The 27841-nt window shown below is 42.4% G+C and overlaps 1 protein-coding gene across 1 annotated transcript; it reads left to right on the plus strand.

Annotated features, from left to right (window-relative positions):
- Positions 1 to 215: 215 nt before the first annotated feature.
- On the plus strand, positions 216 to 27755 carry LOC129857860 (palladin-like). Its single transcript, XM_055926512.1, has 17 exons — positions 216 to 384; positions 9859 to 9918; positions 10132 to 10285; positions 11958 to 12023; positions 12591 to 12732; positions 12957 to 12980; positions 13150 to 13269; positions 13403 to 13571; positions 18208 to 19098; positions 19693 to 19840; positions 21290 to 21391; positions 22105 to 22142; positions 23654 to 23786; positions 24298 to 24505; positions 24605 to 24770; positions 24992 to 25125; positions 26950 to 27755. The coding sequence occupies exons 2-17, from the start codon at positions 9911 to 9913 to the stop codon at positions 27075 to 27077; spliced, it is 2631 nt and encodes an 876-aa protein (XP_055782487.1). The 5' UTR covers positions 216 to 384; positions 9859 to 9910; the 3' UTR covers positions 27078 to 27755.
- The last annotated feature ends 86 nt before the right edge of the window (positions 27756 to 27841 follow it).

Here is a 27841-nt window from a genome sequence, read left to right on the forward strand (position 1 = left end):
TCAGCTGTGTCAGATGGAAGGGAGGTAACCTGAGACGGGCCCTAGCTCACTTCCTCAACCAACTCTCTCCTCAGGCTGTCAGACGCTGCTATAGTGGAGCTGGTGGCTCTCAGTCCCAGCCACTGCCATGGCTGCCTCCACCCACCTAGCACTCCCCCTGACACCCCCCACCACCACCCACCCACCCCCCTCCCGTCTGGATACCACCCCTGTAGATGACAGTTGAGTGGTGCTCAGAGAAGGACCCTCTGCGCCCCCTTGGTGAGCAGGGAAGAGAGTGTGCCAGGGAGAGGAGCAGAGAGAACCGTTTGTCTGTATGTCCCTGCCTGTCTCACACAGTACAGTCATCACCCATTGGACTAGTAGCTGCACAGCGGTCCACTGGTAAGGTCTCTGCATGGTGTGGGGCTTTTTATTTTCCCCAGAGGAACCATTAGTTGCGTGGTCTAGGGGTCAGGTGTTGGCACAGCTTAGGATCATCTGGTTTATGTCACCGGATCCTTACTCAAAATATGTTCTGGTTTGTGTTCAACTGTTTACTATACATAAAGCTGTAAAGCTATCTATCTCTTACCGACTTTAAATGGAAGGTACATTTGCATGTGTATCTACTGTATCAATCAAACATGAAATCTTAGCCTGGTAGTCATGTCAAATTTGAATGAATTAACTGTTTTACTTGTGATCAAACCGTATAAGGTGGCAAATCTAAAAGTTGTGTGGTGAAAAATGTGTTGCATTTGCTGGGATTTAACTTTGGAACTGCAAAAGTGTGTCAATTATATAGTGTGCAGCGGGGTGAGCCAGCTTGGCATTCCAGAGTGCAGTGGGGATGATGGAAGGGGCCAGGATGGGGTGGGGGGTGTGGGGGGCTTGGCCAGGCCAAACATGCTTCTGCAATGCACTCTGCAAACTGAGAGCTCTGATTGGCCGGAGATCATGTGCTCCTCGCTCTAAATTGGTCCACCTGTAGACAATTCCGAGACCTGTTGGAATTGTTGACTTGTGCAATGGCTTGATGATTAGAACCAAGTCAGTAAACAAATATTCAATTATAGCCTACGAGTGTTTCACAATATCAGTAGTAGCAGTTGGCTGTATGTACAAACTTTACTAGATTCTCAGCGGCCTTGTGCAACCTAAACATGTCAGGAGTCTGATGACTTGCAAATCTTTTGATATCTTTTCAACAAGAGAAACACCAGAATGTCACATGACAAAATTTGCTGACTTATTTATGGGAGACGTCCCCTCCAGTCATTCTACTTTGAGATTTGCGGTTTTGAAGTCGTTCAGTTTGGTTGATGAACAATTGCATTACTGTGGACGTGGGTCACTAACTGGCATTCTGAACATGTTTATTCTCACCAGGTGTTATCTGGTATTTTGACCTTGCTTTAGTTAATTTGAATATGGGCTCGACATGACCATATCAGTGTGTTAAAGCCTGGATCACTACCCTGTCTGATGATCCCTCTTAATAACTACCTTAATAAGATTCCAGCATCCTGCCCAGTACATAGGCTCCTGCTGGACATAAGCTGCAGTATCATTACTGAGTTGTGTTGTGATGGTTGGGATGGAATGTATCCATGACTGGACAATGATATGTGTCGGTATTAGAGAGGCAGCTGCAGTACAAACAGAAGGCTCCTATGGTGGCAGACTAATGGATACAGGGTCATTCCTACAATGTGGTGCCTTTTCTGTCCTCAGGAAATATCACTTTAGTGTAACATTTCGAAAGGCTTTAAATATAAGGTCGGGTGTCCTTTACCTTAAAAACATTCAAATATGGATCTTGAAAGGGAATTTAAGCATTTTAAACACTTATGTTTCAGGGGATGTAGGCATTTTGGAATGATCCTGGGTGTTATTCATCAAATTCCACGATAAATATAAGCCATAAAATATTCAAATATTTAAATATTTTTAAAAATTGTCCTCGTTAAATTCTCTCTCATCAATAACTTATTTTTTCATGATTACTGTATTTATTATTATTTTATTTCAGATTGTCTGTGCGTCCCTGATATCACTTTCCACCCTGTTAGTTTGTTGTTGTTCTCCATTTAAGAAAACAACCCCTTCCTACAATGGCACCTCATTCAGGAAGTGTCATCATTTCTTTGGTTGGAAAACAATGGTGCAAAGCTAAATAAATACAAACACTCAGTTTTATCTATTTGTCCACCCTCTTAGGCTAAATTATAGAGACATTTTTATTTTATTGAAATGTTAAAATATGTTTGATAGAGAAGTTAAAATCCTGTTCAAGTGTTCACCATTATGCTAGCTCAATCTTGCTCACTCACAGAGCTATGGCTAATTTAGGCTCAAAATGTCCACTCTGTTAGACGTTCCACCCTGTTAGGTGGTGCTCTGAACAGGTTCTGAACAGGTTGGAAAATGAACACACACTTTTTTTCTCTGTGTCTGAGCTTGACCAAAAGTTACAAGGTCCAAAATGCACCACATTGTAGGAATGACGCGACTACAGTGGGAGATTATAGTATGTTCCTCCTTCCAAAACTGGATGTTCAGTTTGGCAGGCCTAATAACAATTTTTGGTAACACTTTACTTGACACCCAGCGTCATAACACGTTATGACACGGTCATAACCATGCCATAATATGTCATAACAGCTGACACAACTTGTCAAAACCTGTCATAATATGGTCATAACACTGTCATGAGACATATATTTACACCTGTTGTGACATATATTGCGTTATTTTATGGCTGGTTATGACACCTACATAAGAGTGTCAAAACCCACAAAACCTACCACACAAGGCAAAACATTCCATCACACCATAGCCTACTTGAAAACAGTATGTTTCTGTTATATAACATTTTCTGAAATTGACGATATTCCTTTATCATTGGAATTGCGCACACATTGATGTCAGACAAGCACCTACCCCAATGCTCTGTTGCTGATGACTGGAATGAATGTAGGAGCATAGGAGGAGGACAAGACACCCTATTTTTGACTGACGACTATCATAAGGGCATGTACGAGAGAGGCCTATCTGGCTTATATGGTATTGATGGTCATAATGGCTTCTTGACAGTGTCGTAAAGTGTATTTTTTTAGTCCAAGTAAAGTGACACATGATAGTCATAATGCTTCTCTACAAGTTATATGTATATTTTTTTTTAAAAACATGACTATAAAGAATTCATTCAACAACAAAGGATTTAAGAAACCAACTTTAAAAGGAAAGGAAACTTCTTGCCAGGGAAAAAGTGGTGTCATAACCAGCCATAAAATAACGCAATATATGTCACAACAAGTGTAAATATATGGCTCATGACAGTGTTATGACCACACTATGACACGTTATGACAAGTTATGTCAGCTGTTCTAACATATTATGACATGGTTATGAACGTGTCATAACGTGTTATGACGCTGGGTGTCAAGTAAAGTGTTACCCAATTTTCTACGCATGATTTGAAAGTGGCTTAATGTTAATTATACTGTATAAAGCTGAAATAAGACCTAAGCAAAGAGACGCTCATTACTTGTGCCTCTAGTTTCAGAGGGCATGCATGGGTATTGAGACTGGCCTTGTTTATGCCTCTAAACACTCCAAAGCTGTCAGATGTCAGATGTCGTGCCTCTCTGGTAATGTGTAGAGGAAGGTGTGAATTAGAGGCCTGTATTTTCACGTTCCCTCCTTTGCATATTCCCTTCTTATATTTATGGAAGCCCCCCCATACAGGGTATGCGGGAATGAGCTACCATATATATATTCCCTCCTTTTATAAAAAGTGGGGTTGTTGTTTCCTATTATGAGGATATGGAATGTGTTTTGGAATGGATGTGTTATTTAAAAGGACAATGCGAGCTGAGCAAGCGAGGGGATGACCAGGGTGAATATGTGAATTAAACCCACTGTCGATTTGGGACCGCACTTTGGCTCCAGTGGACATTCCAGGCCAGGCCAGTGGGGGAAGATTTATCTTACGCCATGTGTTTCTAAATCCAACACACAGAAGGCGAAAAACAAAATTAGATTGTGGCTTAGCTCGGGTTTCCTCTCGCCCAGAAGCTCTACTCTAACTAGTAGCTAGACAGTCCTCCAGGCTCAGGGTGGGCGCTGAAAGTTGGTAGAGGCCCAGTCACTGGATCTCCTGCAGGGCACACTGAGAATATCATGCTGGCCTGCTGGGTGAAAGCAATGCATAGTGTCATGTGCATGTCTCAAACAAGCCCCCTTGTTATGTAGTTGAATTAAAATTATGTTGTATATAATAATTAACTACATTCATACATATGACTTAATCATTATGTGAATAAATGCAACAGGCCCTGTACGTCTCTGGAGGATCTAGTCAAGGTAGCAAGCCTTGCATCACCTCTTAATATGACTATAATGAACATGTGTCTATCTTGCACCGTTATGCAATTATTAAGAGATACAAACAGCTAATCCTGGCGACCAATGTTCTTGAAGTAATTTAATGAGTCAAGTACACCAGGGATGCCAAGGTGGAACCCAAGCATATACAGTGCATTCGGAAAGTATTCAGACCCTACATTACAGCCTTATTCTAAAATGGATTCAATTGTTTTTATCCTCATCAATCTACACACAATACCCCACAGCCAGAAGAGGGCTGGCCACCCCTCAGAGCCTGGTTCCTCTTAAGGTTTTTTCCTAGGATCCTGCCTTTCATGGGAGTTTTTCCTAGCCACCGTGCTTCTACGTACATCTGCATTGCTTGCTGTTTGGGGTTTTAGGCTAGGTTTCTGTATAGCACTTTGTGACATTGGCTGATGTAAAAAGGGCTTCATAAATACATTTGATTGATTGATAATGCCAAAGCAAAAACAGGTTTTTAGAAATGTTCGAATATGTGCACTACCGTTCAAAGGTTTGGGGTCACTTAGAAATGTCCTTGTTTTTGAAAGAAAAGCAATTTTTTGGTCCATTAAAATAACATAAAATTGATCAGAAATACAGTATAGACATTGTTAATTTTGTAAATTACTATTGTAGCTGGAAACGGCAGATTGTTTATGGAATATCTACATATGCGTACAGGCCCATTATCAGCAACCATCGCTCCTGTGTTCCAATGGCACGTTGTGTTAGCAAATCCAAGTTTATCATTTTAAAAGGCTAATTGATCATTAGAAAACCCTTTTGCAATTATGTTAGCACAGCTGGAAACTGTTGTGCTGATTAAAGAAGCAATAAAACTGGCCTTCTTTAGACTAGTTGAGTATCTGGAGCATCAGCATTTGTGGGTTCGATTACAGGCCCAGAAACAAAGTACTTTCTTCTGAAACTCGTCAGTGTCACGATCGTCATATGGAATGGACCAAGGTGCAGCGTGGTGAGCATACATTTTTCTTTATTATAAATGTCGCCAACAAAACAAGAAACAACAAAAACGAACGTGAAGCTTACTAGGGCTATACAGACCACTAACAAAGACAACTACCCACAAAATACAAAAAGAAAAAATGCTGCCTAAGTATGATTCCCAATCAGAGACAACGATAGACAGCTGTTCCTGATTGAGAACCATACCCGGCCAAAACATAGAAACACAGAACATAGAGTTTCCCACCCGAGTCACACCCTGACCAACCAAACATAGAGAATAAAAAGATCTCTACGGCCAGGGCGTGACAGTACAAGAAACTGAAGATCTCGTACAACGCTATGTACTACTCCCTTCACAGAATAGCGCAAACTGTCTCTAACCAGAATAGAAAGAGGAGTGGGAGGCCCCGGTGCACAACTGAGTGGATTAGAGGACAAGTAGATTAGAGTGCCTAGTTTGAGAAACAAACACCTCACAAGTCCTCAACTGGCAGCTTCATTAAATAGTACCCACAAAACACCACTCAACGTCAACAGTGAAGATGCGACTCCGGGATGCTTCTGGAAGGTTCTGGAAGGTTCTCCCATCTCCACAGAGGACCTCTGGAGCTCTCTGAGTGACCATTGGGTTCTTCACCTCCCTGACCAAGGCCCTTCTCGCTCAGTTTGGCCGAGCGGCCAGCTCTCGGAAAAGTCTTGGCGGTTCCAAACTTCTTCCATTTAAGAATGATGGAGGCCACTGTGTTCTTGGGGACCTTCAATGCGGCAGAAATGTTTCGGTACCCTTCTCCAGATCTGTGCCTCGACACAATCCTGTCTCGGAGCTCTACGGACAATTCATTCGACCTCATGGCTTGATTTTGCTCTAACATGCACTGTCAACAGTGTGACCTTATATAGATGGGTGCATTTCCAAATCATGTCCAATCAATTTAATTTACCACAGTTGGACTCCAATCAAGTTGTAGAAACATCTCAAGGATGATCAATGGAAACAGGATGCACCTGAGCTCAATTTGCAAAAATTAAACCTGTTTTCACTTTGACATTATGGGGTATTGTGTGTAGATGGATGAGGAACTTTCAAAATGATTTATTTATTTTAGAATAAGGCTGTAATGTAACAAAATGTGGAAAATTGAAGGGGTCTGAATACTTTCCAAATGCACTGTACTATGTGTAATTTAAACTATATTCACCAATAGACCTACTAAATTATGAACATATAGTCAGTCACAGAATTACTCGGTAAATTCAACTAATATGATTTATTAGCTACAAAAGAATGAGTGTTTTACAACACTCAAACAATTACAGTGTACATGAAATACCTTATACATTACAGAATAAGACAGTGTAAATGACTATCAACTAAATAGGACTTAAGGTGTGTGACACACACAGGAGCTTGCTAACAAGTTCTCAGAAGTATGAACAAATTCACTCTCCTTTTAACCAAATTCAAGATTAAACTCATGCCCAACCTGAATTCAACTTTCTTTGCACTTTGCTAGTCAAAACAATAAGTAGGAAAACACACCCAGATTGTAATCTAATCCAATGATTTTAAATGATACAACTGCACCCCTGTGTCGCTCCTCTTTGAACCATCTGCAGTCCGACAAACTGAATAACACAGATCTCTGTAACACAGTTTCTCTGTAACAATAAATCCATAGCACTTACAGTACAATAGAACATATCAAAATTCTTCGCTTTTTGTGAACTCCTAAAGCAATACAAACATGGCAATATAATTTACAGTAACAGTCATTTAGCTGATTCAAGTTTCATCAGTCCAGTGACCGCAGGACATCCGTGGGAACGTTTCCTCCCCGAGATTGCCACAGATATGGTGTGGCTCTCTCCTGTGAGATGCAAATATATGGCCAGCCATCTAAATAATGTATTGAGACTTCATGCTGGGCCTCAGCGCCTGCAAGTCGCTAGTTGCGAGTATCACCTTCTCAAATTTTCCACTACAGTTAGATTTCACGTATCTGATACGTTGAGGAGATGAATCATCTGATCAGACTGGGTGGTCAGAAGCAGATCTCCCTGGTGACAGGGTGGGTTTCCCTCCTCACTCGATCGTATCGAGAGGTCCAGTATCATTAAATGGAGCCTCTGTTTTAAGGGTCATATGTCACTTAAATCACACGAACAACCCCATCTTGTCACGCCAGCTCCTGCTCTCCCTCTCTGGCGCTCGAGGGCTCCAGGCTACCCTTCATTACGCACACCTGACACCATCATTACGCACAGCAGCGCTCATTGTACTCACCTTGACTCCTTCCCTTTGTTGATTGCCTCATCTATAACTGTCTGCTCCCCTGTTTGTTCCTGGTGTCAGCATTGATGTCGTTATTTTGTCCCCTGTCCAGATGCTATTCCTGTCCTGTTTCATGTCCGTTATTTATTAAATGTTCTCCCTGCACCTGCTTCCTGTCTCCAGCGTCGATCCTCACACATCTCTCTGGAATGTTGGGATTACCTCAGGAAGCAGGGTTCCATGAATTTTCCTCACAATACCGTGACATGGTGGAGCACTTTTCTTGTTAGTCTAAATGTATCTGCTTTTCATTGTCAATTTAACCCCCCTGCTGTATTCCGGTCGAATTGGACCGATTTACAAGTTTTCTCTCTGAAAAATGCAATTAATTTAATCTGATTGTCATAAGGTTCCATGACTTTGTCCACACAGGGCATCTGAATAAACAAACTACATTTAGATGATTTTCATAACATTTTGGGTGTTTTATTTAACTTTTGTACACCTGTGGTGTTCCCGGTCAAAAATGACCGGTCATTAGAAATGAGTGGGTGAGACTATAATTAGTGGATAAAATTGAGTTCAGGCACATGCCCATTCATCAGATGGACACACTTCCTCTCCCAGACCCCCACATGCATGTATGTTTGAGCACACACACACACACACACACAAACCTCACTCCCCTTCTTGGCTTCCATAGCAATCCCCACAGGAACCTTTCCCCAATAGAATCTTTCCCCCATGGGAACCACACCTGTTGGCATTCACACAAACAATCACAACATTGTTTCAATAATATATAGAACTTTTCTCGCACCTCTGGTATATAAAGATTTTTTGAGGCCTTGCTCACAGTTCATTCTGTGGCAGCGCAATGACCAAACAATATACTCATATCTTTGATCATGACACTCGTGAGGAGGAGAGTGTCCTTGTTAAACTTTGACACAAAGTAGTCTATGATAAATAGCACAATATGTTTCATCTGAGTATTTGTTATAGTCAAAATAATCCACACATTATGCTTTTCTTTACTTAAAAACGAGTTGTATGAGTTCAAGTCAATGAGGACCTACAGGCCATAAATAGCAAATAGAAGTTCAAAACCTGTAATGTTCACAAGAACCTAAGTTGATAAAAAGATCTAACACAGCATTAGGTGATAATATATGTATTATTATGGATTTATAATCAGCTATAATGAGGCGGTCATTTTGGACCGAAGAACAGAATGAATTTACATGAAACGAACACAACAGGAGGGTTAATCATTTTCTCTGTGGCAATCAGCAAATGTCTCATTGTCTTAGCGCTTGGCGTGGAAGACGAAAAAGGAAAAGAGAAGTCTATTTTGTGTTTCTTGTGTTATGCTTGTCCTCTTTCTCTTAGCAGTGTGTCTCTAAAGCAGTGATAGGTGTTGTTGTTTTCCTGCAAAGCATTTGGAAGTGTCATGTTGCTACTCTGATGGGTTGTTGAACCTTCCCTTAATGCTGTTGATGAATTGTGTGTGTGTGTGTGTGTGTGTGTGTGTGTGTGTGTGTGTGTGTGTGTGTGTGTGTGTGTGTGTGTGTGTGTGTGTGTGTGTGTGTGTGTGTGTGTGTGTGTGTGTGTGTGTGTGTGTGTGTGTGTGTGTGTGTGTGTGTGTATGGATTGTATCCATACTACACAGGAATAACCTGAAGTACCATATTTCTAGGAATTTCTGGGTTTCCTGGAATGAGCTGGTTCAGTCTACAGCACATGATTTACAAGCTGAGCTCCCACTGTGTGCCAATGAGATCCCCTTTCTGTATAAATAGTCAGAGGCTCATGCCAGTATCCATCAGCAGGGTGATTCTGGGAGATTAAAGGAGATGGACAGTGCCTTTCTGGGGTAAGCAACATGAGCTTCAGATGGATAGATTGTTATGTAACCTTTACCCACCGTGATGATCACTCAGTCGTGAGCTTTTGGGGCAACACACACACACAGACAGACGGACGGACGGACGGATGGACAGACAGAAGGACACACACACATACAATTAAACTTGGCGTGCCACATCACAATGTTGAAGCAGGATCTCAAGGTGCAGTATCCTCAGATGTTTCATTTGTGTACAGAAGCATACAGTTGGTCTGACGGAGGGTTGAATCGTGTTAGCTTTAGGACCTATGGTGTATAGAATTAAATAATGATGTGGGTGTATAACACATATAAACATCTGCAGTTCATGCTCTCCCTCCCCTCTGTATAGAAATCAGCACCTATTGGACACAGTGATAATCCCCCTTGGAAAAGCCTGAAACATGGCACAGTAAGTTGGAAGGACATAATGACTAAAGGTTTTCAATGAAAACCAGTACATAATTGAACCTAAAATATTACATGGGGTTGAACAACTGTGTGTGTGTGTGTGTGTGTGTGTGTGTGTGTGTGTGTGTGTGTGTGTGTGTGTGTGTGTGTGTGTGTGTGTGTGTGTGTGTGTGTGTGTGTGTGTGTGTGTGTGTGTGTGTGTGTGTGTATGAAGCATCCAGAAGAAGACCAGTAGCATGTCCCTGACCATCTCTAGCTCCTCCAGAGCAATCTCTTCCACCTCCACCTCCTCTTCCTCTTCCTCCACCTTGGTCCAGCAGCAGAGACACTCCAGCCTGGTTCAGCCCCTCTGCATCAGCCCCCAGAGGGTACCTACCTGACACACATGCACAAACACACACACAGACACACACAGACACAAACGCACCATATTATAGCTATGCTGATGATTTGCCCACCACACCTTCACTCACAATATACAATATATACATATTCATAACAAATATATATATTATGTCATTAGTGAAAGTATTCACACCCCCTTGACTTTTTCCACATTTTGTTGTGTTAGACCCTGAATTTAAAATGTATTAAATTGAGATTTTGTGCCACGGATCTACACACAATAACCCATAAAGTCAAAGTGGAATTTTGTTTTATAATTTTTTACACATGAATTAAGGAACAGACCCTTTTTTACATTTTTGCCTAAAATGACATACCCAAATCTAACTGCGTGTAGCTCAGGACCTGAAGCAAGGATATGCATATTCTTGATACCATTTGAAAGGAAACACTTTGAAGTTTGTGTAATGTTAAATGATTGTAGGAGAATATAAAACATTAGATCTGGTCAAATATAATACAAAGAAAAAAAACATGAATGATCAACAACCACTTAAAAGAATAATGGGGAAATATTGTATAATCCAAAGTTTCTTTGTTAACACAATTTTTGAATGACTGACCCATCTCTGTACCACTACACACATCCAATTATCTGTAAGGACCCTCAGTCGAGAAGGGAATTTGAATATCCCTTTGAAGTTATCAATTAAGCTTTGGATGGTGTATCAATCAGCCGAGTCACCACAAAGATGCAGGCGTCCTTCCTAACTCGGTTGCCAAAGAGGAAGGAAATCACTCAGGGATTTCACCATGAGGCCAATTGTGATTTTAAAACAGTTACAGGGTTTAATGTCTGTAATAGGAGAAAACTGAGGATGGATCAACAACATCGTAGGTACTCCACAGTACTAACCTAAATGACAGAGTGAAAAGATGGAAGCCTGTACAGAATTAAAATACTCCAAAACATGAATCCTGTTTGCAATAGGGCACTAAAGTAATACATAAAAAAATGTGGCAAAGAAATTAACTTTTTGTCCTGAATACAAATAGTTGTTAAAGGCAAATCCAACAGTACACATCACTGAGTACCGCTCTTCATTTGTTCAAGTATGATGGTGGTTGCATCATGTTATGGGTATGCTTGTCATCGACAAGGGAATTTTTAGGATAAAAATAAACATAATAGAGCAAAAAATTTAAAATCTATGGCAATACTTGGAAATGGCTGTCTAGCAATGATCAACAGCCACTTAAAAGAATAATGGGGAAATATTGTATAATCCAGGTATGCAAAGCTTTTAGAGATTTACCCAGAAAGACTCTCTAATCTCTGCCAAAGTTGATTCTAACTTGTATTAACTCAGGAGGTTGACTACATATCTAATTAAGATATATTAGTGTTTTTATTTTTTTTATAATCTTAGCATTTTTCTTCAACTTTGACATTACAGAGTATTATGTGTGGTAATTGACAAAAAATATAAAATAAAATAAAATCAAGTTGAATCCCACTTTGTTACATAACAAAATGTGTAAATCGTCAAGGGATGTGAATCATTTCTGAAGGCCCTGTATATAATATATGCCTTCAACTGCTCATTGTCAATATGTTATGGACCCACAGACAATGCATGACAGTGTTTATTTGTGTTTTTAAATCCACTAGTTGTTGTCATATCTTTTTTCTAGACACAGAGTCCATCATATTCCCAACAGCATTCAGGGAGTGGTGGAGTGGCTCCTACTTTTGTCAAGGTAATACAGGATACATCTTCACCCCCATCTAGTGACTGAATATGGAACTGAAGCATGGATTTGTCTGGTTTGGAAATAAAGGTTGAGTCAAAAGTTGAGCTGGACTTGGCCCTACATACATTTTGTGAAGGTTTTCTCCTACCTACATCAGAACTGTGAACAGAGTTATGATCATTGTCATTCAACACATGGATTGACACCTGCTCTAGTTCCTTATGATTACATAGGCATATGACATAGCTTTGCAGTCAGATGATGAGAAAGGCCATTGCCTTAATTGCTGTCAGAGGTTAAAAAAATATATATATATATATGTATATATTTCAAAAGTGTTCTTGTCAGTTTGTTAATGATTGTGCCCTAAACATCTGGGCACATGCTGTATGTGTAGAGGGCTGTATGTGTAGAGGGCTGTATGTGTAGAGGGCTGTATGTGTAGAGGGCTGTATGTGTAGAGGGCGAGGTGAGGAGAGAGGTTAAGAGAGGAGGGAGGAGGGGCTTGATGGTGGTGTTGTGTGAGTCTCCGCAGCCACCCAGTCACTTTGATCCAGTTCTCTTTGTGTCCAGTGTCTCCACGACGTCAGCACGGTCAAGGGTCAGTTGGTGGTTCTAGAGTGCCGTATTCGTGGGACGCCACCACTGCAGGTTCTGTGGTATCGCGAGGAAGAGCAGATAGAGGACTCTGCTGACTTCCGCATCCTCCGAAAGAGTGAGTGGCAGAGTGCATGGTGGCTCCATCGGTGATGGGAAATACACACAGACCAAAAATTGCTTTTGACCCAATGGCTACACACTGGTTGAATCAACGTTGTTTCCACGTCATTTCAATGAAATTACATGGAACCAACATGGAATAGACATTGAATTGATGTCTGTGCAAAGTGGGGAGGCACTAAATAGAAATGATCTCTAAACGTTCTCCTTCTTTTTCAGAGGCTACTTCTGCATCAGTGCCAGGTGAGTGGGAAACATACCAAAGGCCCACTGTTGACTATTGTTGAAGGGCACATTTACCAGTGTCTTCCATCATTATAACATTAACATGATACATTGGTATTAACATGATACATTGGTGCTGGTATTGGTGTGCCATTCTCATGTGTCCCCTCCTCTACTTCCTCCATAGAGGAGCTGTGTACCCTTGTCATCACCGAGGCCTTCCCAGAGGATTCTGGGGTGTTCAAATGTATTGCTGGGAATCAGTTCGGAACAGTATCATGCAACGCCATACTGGAGGTGTACATTGGTGAGCAGAGACTAGTTACAGAACTGGTCAGACGCGCAAGACTACTTTTGTGCTTTTACTCAGTTTTCTTCACCGCTCTAATCTACACACAATCCTGAAAAACATTCTGACAATGTGATGTCTCTGTGTCCAGACCTGGAAGAGCAGATGGAGAATGAGCAACCCACGGATGAGCAGCCCTTGGAGTCTACCAGGCTGGAACATGATGAAGTCCCCTCTTTACTACAAGACGTAGCCGCGATTCCCCCTCCAGAGTGGCCCGAGAGCCCAGTCTGCGAGATTGACCCCCCACTGGAAGAACAGTGAGTTCAACTATTTTAGGCAAAAACCCTAAAATGGAAAGATGAGGGGCCAGTATGCTGATGTGGGACAGTATTTATGTATCAAAATACCTATCCATACGTAAAAGTAAACTTTGTAGAAATGATCACATAGGTAATCTATGAAATCGCAGGGATGCAGAGGTCAGAAAAATATTTCCCTACTGTCAATTCGATTCAACTGCCACAAGAGGGGGCTATTGCTTGTTTTGAAGTTGCAGGTAGGCTGCTATAGTTTGAAAGGTTTTATGATCTAATTCTCAGTGTCCGTTCATTAATTACGGTAAGAGATTACCGAATTAAGATAGGTACTACAGCGCAGCTGATTGTTTGGTTTGTAGATGTGTTTAATTATCATCTTATTGTAATAACAGGGAGGGGCGTATTTAGCCTATTTGTCTTCAATTTTGATTGGAAACAAATGCAAGGAACACATTTTATTCCATGTTATTAAATAGCACTATTATAAGTGCTTGTGTGTAGGCCAGAGAGGCACACCGAATAGGGGCGACTGTGACATGTAAAATTAAAATAAAGGCAGGTCAGGTTATGGTGTCGTAAATTAGGGGTAGCAGCACAGCCGCGCTCTGAAATCAGCTGAGAGTCGCGTGCACGTTATTCTGCATATTTGACGTGGGTGTACACAATCTATACAGACCTTTTGCTCTCCGACTCATATCAGAAACATTCAACTCTCTGTAGTTCAGCCTATATTGAAGTTGAAATATTGAGATCTTTAATCTAGTACCTTTTATCCAGGTAAGTTTAATGTATTGTTGTTGGATTTTTTAAATTTTGTGTCACTCAATTGGTGATAAATTTGTCACAGGTGCAACTGATTATAAAAGTTTGTCCAATTTTGTTTCTCTATTTAAATGTGTGTGTATGTGTAAAACCTTGTAATATGCACTGGTAATTTTCTAAATGGTTAAATGCAAATTACCTTTTTAATTGGATGTTACAGTATTCACATTTCTGCATGACTTATCAGTGACTCACTCAGTGAGTTGGTTAAATTGTGTATTTGAAGGGCTGTGTGGTGTCAAAGTGAGATCTCTGTAGAAGGCTAAAGTGTAATAGAGCTCTGTAGAGACCCCAATCATTGTCTATAATTTAAGTGTGCATACCAAAACTAGCCCAAGATATACTCTTCATTAAGGAGCCTAATGTTACCGTTATTCAAAAAGACCTCATACACTACTTTACTAAAAGTATATGGACACCTGCTCATTGAATATCTCCTTCCAAGATCATGGGCAGTAATATGGATTAGGCCTGGCTCACAGTCGGTGTTCCAATTCATCGCAAAGGTATTCAATGGGGTTGAGGTCAGGGATCTGTGCAGACTAGTGAAGTTCTTCCACACCGATCTCGACAAACCATTTCTGTACGGACCTCGCTTTGTACATGGGGGCATTGTCATGCTGAAACAGGAACAGGCCTTCCCCAAACTGTTGCCACAAAGTTGGAAGCACAGAATTGTCTAGAATGTCAATGTATGCTGTAGCTTAAGATTTGCCTTCACTGGAATTTAGGGGGCTACGGTCCCATTCTGTGTGCTTGTGTGGCATACCACTTTGCAGCTGAGCCACTGTTGCTCCTTGATGTTTTCACCTCACAATAACAGCACTTCGAGTTGACCTGGGCAGCTTTACAATGGCAAAACGTTTATGAACTGACTTGTTGGAAAGGTGGTGTCCTATGACTGTGCCACGTTGAAAGTCACTGAACTATTCAGTGAGGCCATTATACTGCCAATGTTTGTCGATGGCGATTGCATGGTTGTGTGCTCGGTTTTATACACCTGTCAGTACGGGTGTGGCTGAAATAGCAAAATTCACTAGTTTGTTTCCACATACTTTTGTGTGTGTCTATATAGTGTGGTATTTTCGGAGGTAGACTGGTTCTGGCCACCAAATACTCGATCTGAACATACAGTTGAAGTCGGAAGTTTACATACTTAGGTTGGAGTCATTTAAAACGTGTTTTTCAACAACAAGACATTTGTGGAGTGAACAAACTATAGTTTTGGCAAGTCGGTTGGGATATCTACTTTGTGCATGACAGAAGTAATTTTTCCAACAATTGTTTACAGACAGATTATTTGAATTATTCACTATCACAATTCCAGTGGGTCAGAAGTTTACATACACTAAGTTCACTGTACCTTTTTAAACAGCTTGGAAAATTTCGTTACATGATATCATGGCTTTAGAAGCTTCTGATAGGCTAATTGACATCATTTGAGTCAATTGGAGGTGTAGCTGTATTTCAAGGCCTACCTTCAAACTCAGTGCCTCTTTGCTTGACGTCATGGGAAAATGAAAAGAAGTCAGCCAAGACCACAAAAAAACAGGAAGGATAGGCGTTCTGTCTCCTAGAGATGAATGTACTTAAGTGCGAAAAGTGAAAATCAATCCCAGAGCAACAGCAAAGGACCTTGTGAAGATGCTGGAGGAAACGGGTACAAAACTATCTATATCCACAGTAAAACGAGTCCTATATCGACATAACCCGAAAGGCCACTCCGCAAGGAAGAAGCCACTGCTCCAAACTGCCATAAAAAAGCCAGACTACGGTTTGCATCTGCACATGGGGACAAAGATCGTACTTTTTGGAGAAATGTCTGATGAAACAAAAATAGAACTGTTTGGCCATAATGACCATAGTTATTTTTGGAGGAAAAAGGGGGAGGCTTGCAAGCCGAAGAACACCATCCCAACCTTGAAGCACGGGGGTCGCAGCATGTTGTGGGGGTGCTTTGCTGCAGGAGGGACTGGTGCTCTTCACAAAAAAGATGGCATCATGAGGTAAGAAAATGATGTGGATATATTGAAGCAACATCTCAAGAAATCAGTCAGGAAGTTAAAGCTTGGTTGCAAATGGGTCTTCCAAAAGGACAATGACCCCAAGCATACTCCCAAAGTTGTGGCAAAATAGCTTAAGGACAATAAAGTCAAGGTATTGGAGTGGCCAGCACAAAGCCCTGACCTCAATCCCATAGATAGAACATTTGTGGGCAGAACTGCGAGCAAGAGGCCTACAAACCTGACTCAGCTACACCAGCTCTGTCTAAGTTAAACAATTTGAAGGCAATGCTACCAAATACTAATTGAATGTATGTAAACTTCTGACCCACTGGGAATGTGATGAAAGAAATAAAAGCTGAAATAAATCATTCTCTCTCCTATTATTCTGACATTTCACATTCTTAAAATAAAGTGGTGATCCTAACTGACCTAAAGCGGGGGATTTTTACTAGGATTAAATGCAATTGTGAAAAAAAGTATTTAAATGTATTTGGCTAAGGTGTATGTAAACTTCCGACTTCAACTGTGTATCGATTCTCAATTGTGATACGATTCTAGAAACAGAAAGCCCTTTATTTTCATATCACATCAAAATAATTTCACAAATGCAAAATACACACTTACTGTACACCATTTTAACCTGCTTTATCACTGTTGCGGCCGACAGTATTTTTCAGCGACATGTTTCTGGCAGCCTTCCTTTACAGTGTTCAGAGTATGCTAGATAGCTAATTAGCACAGGTGGTACCTCTGTCTTCCGTCTGTCTTCGGTAAATACACACTAACTTTGAGATATGGCTGTGTGTGAACACTAACCCTATAAAGGCGTATGAATTTACCATGCCATTTTTTGAAAATGGTTTATTTCTGATATGAAAGATAAGGTCCTTATGCTTCCTCCTAATTTCTAGCAAAGGGTACATGGTGATCGTGTGTTAGTGGTGGTGTAAATCCCCAAATATACTTTGACTCTAGCCTCTTCCTGTCCTACCATGGAATCAACATAACTCTCACTCTTTCCTTTTAATGATTCCCTTCAAAATGAAAATAATTTGAATGTCAGTGGGAGAGATCCCTTTTTTTGACAAGAGGGAAAACTGGATGCTTTCCAGGCAGTCACACAAAGCTCTGAAAGGACCAGCGCACTCAATAGCATCTCTCTATTTACCAGTGTCCCCTTTCTGTTGGATCACAGTCATACCATTCCAATGTTCCCAAAGGGGAGGGAGGGCTTGTTCAGTTGGAACTATTTGAGTTTCAGATAGATCATGTTTAGTCCCCGGAGCCAGTAAGACTCCTTATTCTACAAGACAGACAGTCATCTGATTTATGAATTTCTTTCTGGATTGTTTTTAGCATTGTGAGAAGAAATGTTGTAATATGGTTTAGGATTTGAAATGCTCGTCACAGTATTGGATGAGGGTGTCGGTGTTCGCTGTAAAAGAACTGCACCTGCCAGCTAATGTCAGTTAACACTACAGGCTCCTGATTTAGCCCCTCAAACGTGAATAGCAACATGTCCACTACTCTCTTGTAGGTCATGTGGACAGTGTTTGTGTTCAATACATTTTTCCTTTGAGTGTGTAAGGCAAGACATAAAAAACATACAGAACATTGAAATTTTCATGGTGAATTTACTCTGATTATTTACTATGCAAAAGGGGGCACTGAAAATGCATGATCCACCTAAAAGGCTGTGCGTGGGTATAACAATTTTACTGTAGTAAGAAATGTTGTTTCTATGGTCACCATTTATCCTGTTAACTTGAGTAATGCAAATTAAGTTACCAAAGTGTTTCTCCTTGCAGGTCTCTAGAGCCTGAGCTACAGCCACCTAGTAAAACCCTAGAGGAGCCGTTCAGTCCAAGTGAAAAGAGTATCCACTGCTCAGAGGGTCAGAGGTCACCTGAAGCCCGCACGCCCACTCCACCGGCCTTAAAAATAAAAACGACCCCCAAACTGTTCACTCCCAGCAAGCCCAGCTTCCAGAGCTCAGGAGACTCTAGAGGCTGCAGTATGAGCAGCAGTGTGGCTGACCTTCCCACCTTCACCCCCAGCCTCTTTGCCCCCAGTGCCTTCAACTATGCACGGCCACGCCAGTTTATCCAGTCCCAGCCGGCCTTCCAGGTCCCCAGCTATGATGTAGCCCAGGCTCTGCCTCAGTCCAATGGGAACAGCAGCAAGGCCTCTCCCTCCTCCTCCAATCTGAGCTCCCCCATTTCCACTCCTGCATTCTCACAGCCGCCGGTGTTTCCCCATGACCCTCCCGCCGCCGCTGCCCAGCCCGTGTCCCCCTCCCGCGCCCCCATGCGCTCCACTATCACACTCACCCCGAGGGTCCCCAGTGCTAACACCAGTGTCAGTGTCCCAGCCCCATCTGAGCCCAAGTCCCAGTCCTCTTCAGCTGCCTTCCTCTGCTCTGTCCTGCCCGCTCAGTCCACCCCACAGTACAAGCCTGCACCCATGTCCATTCCCCAGCCTCCATCACCAGCTCGCTCCTCTCACTCCCCCAACCCTCCCAGCCCCCTGCCCAAGCCCCACTTTGATGCCCCCCTGCACAAGGCTCTCCCTACTCACAGCCAGCCTATGAGTCGGTCTCCCCACTCCCAAACTCCCACCACCGTTTCCATGCCACAGCCCTCCTTTCCTCCTCCCTCATGCGTGTCTCTGCCTCCTAGCTACAGAGGGACCCCAAACATGTGAGTTGCTATATTTTGAAACGGTAAATAAAATGCCTGAGTCTTAGCTAGTATGTTATAGCAATTCACCATACACTGAATATACAAAACATTACGAACACCTTCCTAATGTTGAGTTGCACCCCCCACCCTTGCCCTCAGAACAGCCTCAATTCGTCGGGTCATTGACTCAACAAGATGTCGGAAGCGTTCCACAGGGATGCTGGCCCATGTTGACTCCAATGCTTCCCATGGTTGTCAAGTTGACTGGATGTCCTTAGGGTGGTAGACCATTGTTGATACAGATTGGAAACTGTTGAGTGTGGAAAAACCCAGCAGCTTTGCAGTTCTTGACACAAACTACCATACCCGTTCAAAGGCACTTAAATATTTTGTCTTGCCCATTCACCAGTCCATGTCTCAAGGCTTAACAGGCTTAACCTGTCTCCTCCCCTTAATCTACACTGATTTTTAAGTGGATTTAACAAGTGACATCAATAAGGCTCAGTCTGTCATGGAAAGAGCAAGTGTTCTTAATGTTTTGTATACTCGGTGTAAATTATGATTTTTAACATTAATGGTTGATTAATATTCTGTCTGGCTTACCCTCTCCAGCCTTCCCAAGCTGATCCTGAAGAAGGCTCCTGTCCCTCAGCCAGTGTCCCACAACTCGGATGAGCAGATCCAGGGTTCCAAGGACGCGCTGATCCAAGATCTGGAGAAGAAGCTACGTACCAAAGAAGCCCGCAGGAGAAACAGCCAGGTATCCATTAAAACAAACTAGCCCGGAGTCAGTGGGCAGTGAAGTGTTTGTAATTTGTGTGGATATACTGCATGTATGTGGATAGGGAAATGTATGATGTGATTCAGTGTCAAGACAATGTTATAATCTAAGTGTTGTCTTAGTTTATTCCCTAACCACATTAAATAAGTACTTTTCGACAACGTGCTTGTTTACTCCACTACCACATGAATGCTGTACAAGAAAACGTGTGGTTCCCTTCCTGATTTGAACCCATACAGCATACGTCATCAGACTATTTGATCTCACAATGTGGCAACTATGTAAGAGGGAAATATGGATTCGTAACTTATCATCCTCTCGTAGTATTCCTGTATTAATTAATTAAAGGACATACAATATCCTTGACGCCATGTGCATCAAGCGGGATTCTCAACTTTGAATAGATACTTCAGTAGAACCTAACTTCCAATTACTAGAAGCTTCAGTGGAATCCCTGGGACTTAGTGGACCAGTGTACTATGATCAACACAAGGCAGCTGTTGTGTTGGAGTAGACCCAATAACATTGGAGGCTGCTCTATGGACAGACCTACTTACACAGCCGATCCCCAATTCACTTTCTACCTTATCCATAACCCTTTGACCTTTGCAGATCTGAAAGGTCTGAATAGGTATAGCAGTTCAGTGGTGGGGCATCCACCATATTGCTGCCAATGAGTAAGTTGGGACCATAGACTTAGATGGACAACTCATCTTTGTATCTGTCCCATTGTGGCGTCTGTGAGAGCACAGGCAGCGCCATTGAAGCCATCTCCATTTTGAAGTAGTACATTTTCTTCTACTACTTCTGAGTTGGTAAAAAAAACTCAGTGTGCATATGGACACCTGGAGTGTGTTTGAACAGGTATAAAACTAAGGTTGGAAATTTTACTGCCACCTGCAGTTATGGAATGTTTTCTCATATGTATAATTCATCGGCTGATCCCTCCTGATGACCTGGATGGAATTATTTGATCCTTCCTTAACCCATAGGAAGTCCCACCTAGTTGAGTACCTCAAAATGGTGAAAGTCCTCAAGTGCGCTGCCCATGCTAAAACAGGCTTTTGGGCACTAGAGTTGTATATGACTGCAGCATACTGGCTCAGCATTGGCTGGTTTACGGGTACTATACGGTATATGGTGTAACCGGTGGGATTTGAACCCAGGTCTCCCATGGGAGAAATCAAGGTCTTGACCTTTTCAGAGCAAGAGGAAATTCCTTTTTGGGCCGTCACTGATTTTCAAGTCTTAGGCGGGGCTATCTCATTACATGACGACTAGCAACCATGACCGACTCATGTTCGCAACACTGGCTGGCTATTGGCTGGTTTGCTGGTACTATATAGTATACTGGCTCACCATTGGCTCGTTTAATGGTACTAGTATACTGGCTGACTATAGCCTGGTTTCCTGTTTGTCCCCTGACAGAAGTTGTCCTATGAGGAGCGCATGGCTCGACGGTTGCTGGGTCCAGATAACGCTGCCTCTGTCTTTGACTTTGAGAATTCCTCCGACTCACAACTCGACCAGGTATAATCTAAGTTATTTTAGGAAGTACAATACTTAACTTTTTCATTTCAAGGATCCATACTTTTGTCATGCTACTGTATGTCTTTTGATGTTCTACTAATACAGATCACAAGTTTCTCAGGCTTGGAGACGTTACTAATACTATGTGGGGTTTAGATGGGATGTTCCCGCTATTATGTGTGACTAGTCCCCTGTCATTGTAGATCAGCCCTCAATCCTTCTCACACAATGGGGCTGGGCTCCGGCTCTGTCCTCATCAGTCACAGGAGAACTGCACAGCCCTCTTCCAAGAATGCAGCTAGAAATAGCAGGTGTGAAGACTATGTGCCATAGCAGCATTCTCCCAGGGATATGTAGTGTTAGATGCCAGAAAGAGACCACACACAACAGTACAACACGTGTGCCCACACAACGGTACAACACGTGTGCCCACACAACGGTACAACATTCCCCCATCTGGCCACCCCTATATTCCTAGGCATAGTGTCATGTACTTTGAAATATTTATCAAGTCTGGTTATTCAAGAGGTTTTATTAAAGTAATGCCTTTTCAGGATATGTAGTCTTGAACATAGACCACCTTTACGGGTGAACTTGAGTGTTGGCTAGTGTAGAGGCAGTGATGAATCCCTCTCTATATACAGTATGTGAATGCTTTTACACAGGTCCATGGCAAAAATGTTATTCCCAGATCTCTCTGTCCTCTCTTGCAGCCAGGATCACCAGAGGGACGTAACACTGGAGGAATATGGTAAATGTCACCCACAGTCGGCAAAAGCATGTATATACATTTATAATGCTTTAACATTTGAGTAATTTGGCAGACATGCTTACCCAGAGCGACTTACAATAGTGCCTTTATCTTAAAGGAGCAGTTCACTATTGTACTTCTTGACGTTAGATGGTTCCTCACACTGACAGTAGTCTATGGGCTGGGAGAAACTGTCTACCCCCTCTCCTCAACTGAACCACTGATTAGTATTCTTTAAACCGCCACTACAAACTTCAGCTAACCTTATTTTTATTTAAACATGCCCCCATCAATTCGATAGATTGTTAGCTTGTGGTGGCTAAGGTTAGCTGAAGTTTGTCGTGGATGTTTAAAGAGCTGAACCATTGATTAATTTATTTTGGCCCATAGACTACATTCAGGGTGAGGAACTGTCTAACATCAAGTTGTAAAATAGTGAACTACTCCTTTAAGATATCTCAGTTATTTATTTAAAATACTTATTTAAGAGGTAAGGTTTCAGACCTTTTCTGAAGATGGACAGGGACTCCACTGTCCTGACTTCAGGAGGATGCTTATTCCACCATTGGTGTGTCAGGACAGAGAAGTGCTTTGACTGGGCTGAGCAGTAGCTTCCCTCCTGTAGGGGTGGGAGGGCAAAGAGAGCAGAGGTGGCAGAAAAGAGTGCTTGGGTTGGGGTATTGGGTTTGAGAATAGCCTGAATGTGAGGAGGGGGGGAGTTCCCCCTAGCTGCTCCATAGGCAAGCACCAGGGTCTTCAAGATGATGTGAGCTTTGACTGGAAGCCAGTGTAGTGTGTGGAGGACCGGGGTGACCTGGGAGAACTTGGGAAGGTTGAACACCAAAAGAGTTTTGCTCATACTGCATATAAATACCGCATATACACAATGAAGCAGTAGATGAGGAGACCAGAAAGAGAAGAGTGCTCCACGTGAAGGCATGTGCGAATGAGACCTGAGGCTTAGGGCTGGGTGGAGGGTTGTCGGATCCAGGTTGAGTTTCCTGGCGCAGCCGTGTGCTGTTTCCATTGCCTACCACGGGCTCCGGTTCCCCCCGGCCATGCTGTAAGCGGGACAATAATAGACTATGAACTGAGTGAGCTGACATGTCTCTACGGCTATGATGTCTTCCTTACTGATGTTTTCTGGGATTGCTTTGTCTGCCCATTATGATGCACAGTTGGAAGGTGAAGGGCACCTGCTGTGTTACTTGAAGTGAGATGGTTTAGGATCCATGTGTGGACCTTTTGGCCATTTGTTTATGTTAATGGGGTTTTCTGAACCATGGGACGGCATGAATGGAGATGCAGCATTTGATGTTATGAATTAGTTCAATTTGCTCTTTGAATCTGAAAAGATGAGAAGTGAGCTCTCTTGACTGCATGAAAACTCAATCATTCAAAGTCAGCCATCAAAGGCGCAGTTATGAAAGCTCCTCTGTTCCTACCCCCTCCTTCTGCTCTCACTTTCTCCTCACTCCTTTCTTTCTCCTCTCTCCCTTTCTTTCCTCTAGGGGAAAACACCATTCTGGTACTGATGGCAACGAGGGCTCGGCCATCCAGGAGAAATGCTATGCCCCACGTTTCATCCAGGTCCCCAAGGACCTTACAGTGGAGGAGGGCAGGTTCTGCAGGATCGACTTCAAGGTACAGCACTGGACACGCTGTAATCAGTTTAGTCATGAATGTTGATGAAATGGATTATATGTAGCTAGCATTCAACATTTTTAGAGCTGGGATCTATTTCCTAGGTAGGAACTTATTGATGAGGTATCTTCTGTAAAGACCTCGTTAAACTTTGACACGGACTCACGCATCAATGTATTTAAGTGTAATGCAATTAAAGCCTCTGGAGTCCAAACATGAAACCCAATATCACATCTGGACAGAATAACCAGGTTGTAAAAAGCTACCCTGTACTCTCCTCCCTCCTCTGAGCAATCACACCCCCCAACCAGGGTCCCTGCACTAAGCCCTCCATAACCCCCTAGTAGTCCACACTCCAGTCCACACACTCCCTGGGTCCCTCGCTGCTCAAGGCTGTGTCCAGGGTCATATATTTATTAGTACATACTGTAGCAAAACATTTTGCAACAAAAATTGTTTCCATCTTCTTCTGTTTGATGTTGAACGAATGCACCCCTGGCTGTGTCCTCAGGTGGGAGGTCTGCCCACCCCAGATGTGACCTGGTATCTCGACGGGAAGGCCATCCGCCCGGACGACTACCACAAGATGCTGGTGTGTGAGAAGGGCATGCACTCCTTCATCATTGAGATTGTGACTGTGCATCATGCCGGTGTCTACGAGTGTATGGCCAGAAACCGCGCTGGGGAGAACCACTTCTACATAAAACTGGAGGTTATCGGTAAGAGCTGTTTTTGATTACTGTTTTCTGTCAAATAATCTCCCATCTCTTAGCTTAGCATTGATGCTCTAACACTGCTTTACCCCCTCTCCTCTTCAGCCCAGGAGATGCTTCGCCCCCCCACTTTTGTCCAGAAGATGCTGAACTCTCGTGCCCTGGAGGGGGACACAGTGAGGTTAGAGTGTAAGGTGGCTGCCTCCCCTCCACCAAAGCTCTTCTGGAAGAAGGACAAAGACATGCTGCGCATTGACCCCACCAGGATGAGGTTGATGGACCTTCAATTCCAAGTTTGAATCCTCTCAGAAGGAGAAATGCTCACAGTAGAGATTGTAATTTCTGACAGTTAGCTGACTTGAATCTAGCTGAAATTGTGTTTGTTAATTAGCTGATTTAGTTTTGCTAGTTAAGGTGAACCTCTGTTAGCTATAAGTGAGAGGTGCTGTTGATACCATAAGAGAGTAACCCCAAGCATGATGTGTCTTCCAGCCTTTACCAGGATGGTACTGGAAGTCAGTGCCTGCTCATTGAGAGGCTGGTCAAATCTGATGCAGGCTGGTACACCCTGTCTGCCATCAACGAGGCCGGCATGTCCACCTGCAATGCCAGACTGGACGTAGGAAGTAAGTGGACCGTTTGTGCGTGTGTGGGTCTGTGCTTATCACACAACAGTGTTTAGTTAAGAGATCCAATTGGCTCATCTCTGTCCGTTACCCATTACTGTATGTAAATGTTTCAAGACTTAAACTCAAAAACACCACTGACTGCTGTGCCAGTCAACCTCTTGTGGCCCTTCACAGCTATTAGTGTGCTGACATCTGCACTAGTGGGACAAAGGCAGGGATTACCGCGCTGTTTACATCAGCGACAGACAACGCTGTAACCTCGCACTCAGAATGTGCGGTATGACAGGACATTGAAATGGCATACTACACTACTGTACTATAAACAGTGGTGGGAAAAGTACCCAATTTTCATACTTGAGTAAAAGTAAAGATAATAGAAAATGAAAAGTGAGTCACCCAGTAAAATACTACTTGTGTAAGTCAAAAAATATTTGGTTTTTAAATATACTTAATTATCAAAATTAAATGTAATCGCTAAAATATAATTATCAAAAGTCGAAGTGTAAATCATTTCTAATTCCTTATATTATTAAGCAAACCAGACGGCACAATTTTCTTTCTTTTAAAAAAAATGTACGGATAGCAAGGGGCACACTCCAACACTTAGATATCTTTTACAAATTAAGCATTTGTGTTTAGTGATTCCACCAGATCAGAGGCAGTAGGGATGACCAGAGATGTACTCTTGATAAATGTGTGAATTGGACCATTTTCCTGTCCTGCTAAGCATTCAAAATATAATGAGTACTTTTGGGTGTCAAGGAAATGTATGAAGTAAAAAGTACATTATTTTCATTAGGAATGTAGTGAAGTAAAAGTTGTCAAACATAAATGGTAAAGTATAGATACCCCAAAAAGCTCCTTAGTTAAAAATACTTTAAAGTACTACTTAATTACCAGTGTTGTGTAAAAACGTATGTACTGTAGCAGCAAGGGGAAATTGTCTCTTACTCAATATTTGTAGTACTTTCTGCTGTTACGATGGACTGGCAAATTTCCTGTAATTTCTCCCGTCGTCCTGCAAATACAGTAGTTGCCATGGCGGTGCAAGTTGTAAAGGCTGATAGAAACCCATAACAGATGTATCATTACAAGGCTAGGAAAATGAGGGGCTGCTGTATTATATTCCTCCTTGATCACATAACATGCCATCTGGTATGCGGACCGAGAGCGGCCATATTGAATTTTAACTGTTCAGCCTAGCTAGCTGAAGAAGTAGTCTGAAATTTATCGGTCAGAGAGAGGGCATATACTTGCTCTATCCTCTGCAGGGTTACTAAATGGAAAAACTGACTCTTCTTTGCTCATATGATTCTCATCGCGATGATGTCAGGCCCCAACTGTGCAGCAGGATTTAGCTGGACACTTTGCTGGCCACAAGGAAAGCTGGTCTTTCGACTCCCAAGGTTAACCTGTAATTGGAGATGGTGCTTAATACAGCAACGCTGGCAGAGAGGGCTACGACGCCAGTCTCACAGCACAGGCATGCCTCAATGGCTCTTGTACAAACCTTAATACCGGAGCAGTTTATCTTTGGAGATCTTTTTAGGAAAATCTCTTAGGATAGCAGCACATTCTGTGGATGAAGAGGTCCAAACATGATTTCAAATTCCTTATAGTAGGCAAACCAGACAGTACAATTTTCATGTTTTTAAAATAATAGGTTGGTAATATTTGACATTGACCGGCTTTATTTTCATTTTGTTTTATTACCTGGCTCAAATGCAACATTTCCATTATTATTGCATTAGAGGTTCAAGAAGCCTGTTCTTAATATATCTTGATCTTTGTATTCCATTCTGTTTACTCTTCTGTCTCCAGCTCGCACCAACAAGCCTGCCCCCCCTACAGGCAAGCATTTTAAAATCCCCCTCAGCCATCTCCCCGTCCTGACTCCAGACCCCACCCCCCAGCACACGGTCCCCCTGTACGAGAGCGAGGAGCTCTAGACAAAACTACACCAGGAGTGTAATAATCGTGGATGTGTGTTGTGCTCCTTATTATACCTGCCTGTGTCCTACCACTGAGGCTGTCCTGTTGTCTGTGTCTTGGGGAGGAAAGCAATTGAGGTTTTGAGGAAGCGGGTAGATGGACTCTCACATTTTGCCCACACTGCCTCAGTCTCAATCCAGGACACCTCAAAAGACCCCGCATTTGTCAAATGCACTTTAGTTTGAGCCCTTCTGGTTTTGTGTCAAGGGCATGCTGGTCAGATGCGGGTTTCCCAACCGCACATCCTCTTAGTGTGGTGTAGCCTTCCTGGCCGGTGCACTTGACTTGGCACAGACCTTTGTCAAATGCTGTCCTGTGGTTTGCTGTTCTAGTGGATAGAGAATGAATCATGTATCGTCTCCAGACATGTAACTATCTTCGGTCCTTCACGAAAGCATCGTTTTTATGACGGCTGCTTCAAGTGAGAATGTGTGTCGGTGATATTTCTGTTTTTTAAAGGTCAAATGGTTTCATTATATAAGCTATTTATTGGACAATATCTTCTAAATGTAAATGGTTGCCGTAACACCCAAATTTACCACAACCTCAAGGTCTGATCCTGACCATAGAAAAACATTTTGAACAGTGTATGATGTGAAATTGAATGTATGTGTAATAAAGTTTTCATGACCTAATTACAGGTGGTTATTTCACTTTGAAAATAAGATATCAAATTGAGTTCATATACACTGAATAAAAACAAACTATGTAAAGACATGTT

This window comes from Salvelinus fontinalis, chromosome 6 (genome assembly GCF_029448725.1).
Source record: "Salvelinus fontinalis isolate EN_2023a chromosome 6, ASM2944872v1, whole genome shotgun sequence".
NCBI lineage: Eukaryota > Metazoa > Chordata > Actinopteri > Salmoniformes > Salmonidae > Salvelinus > Salvelinus fontinalis.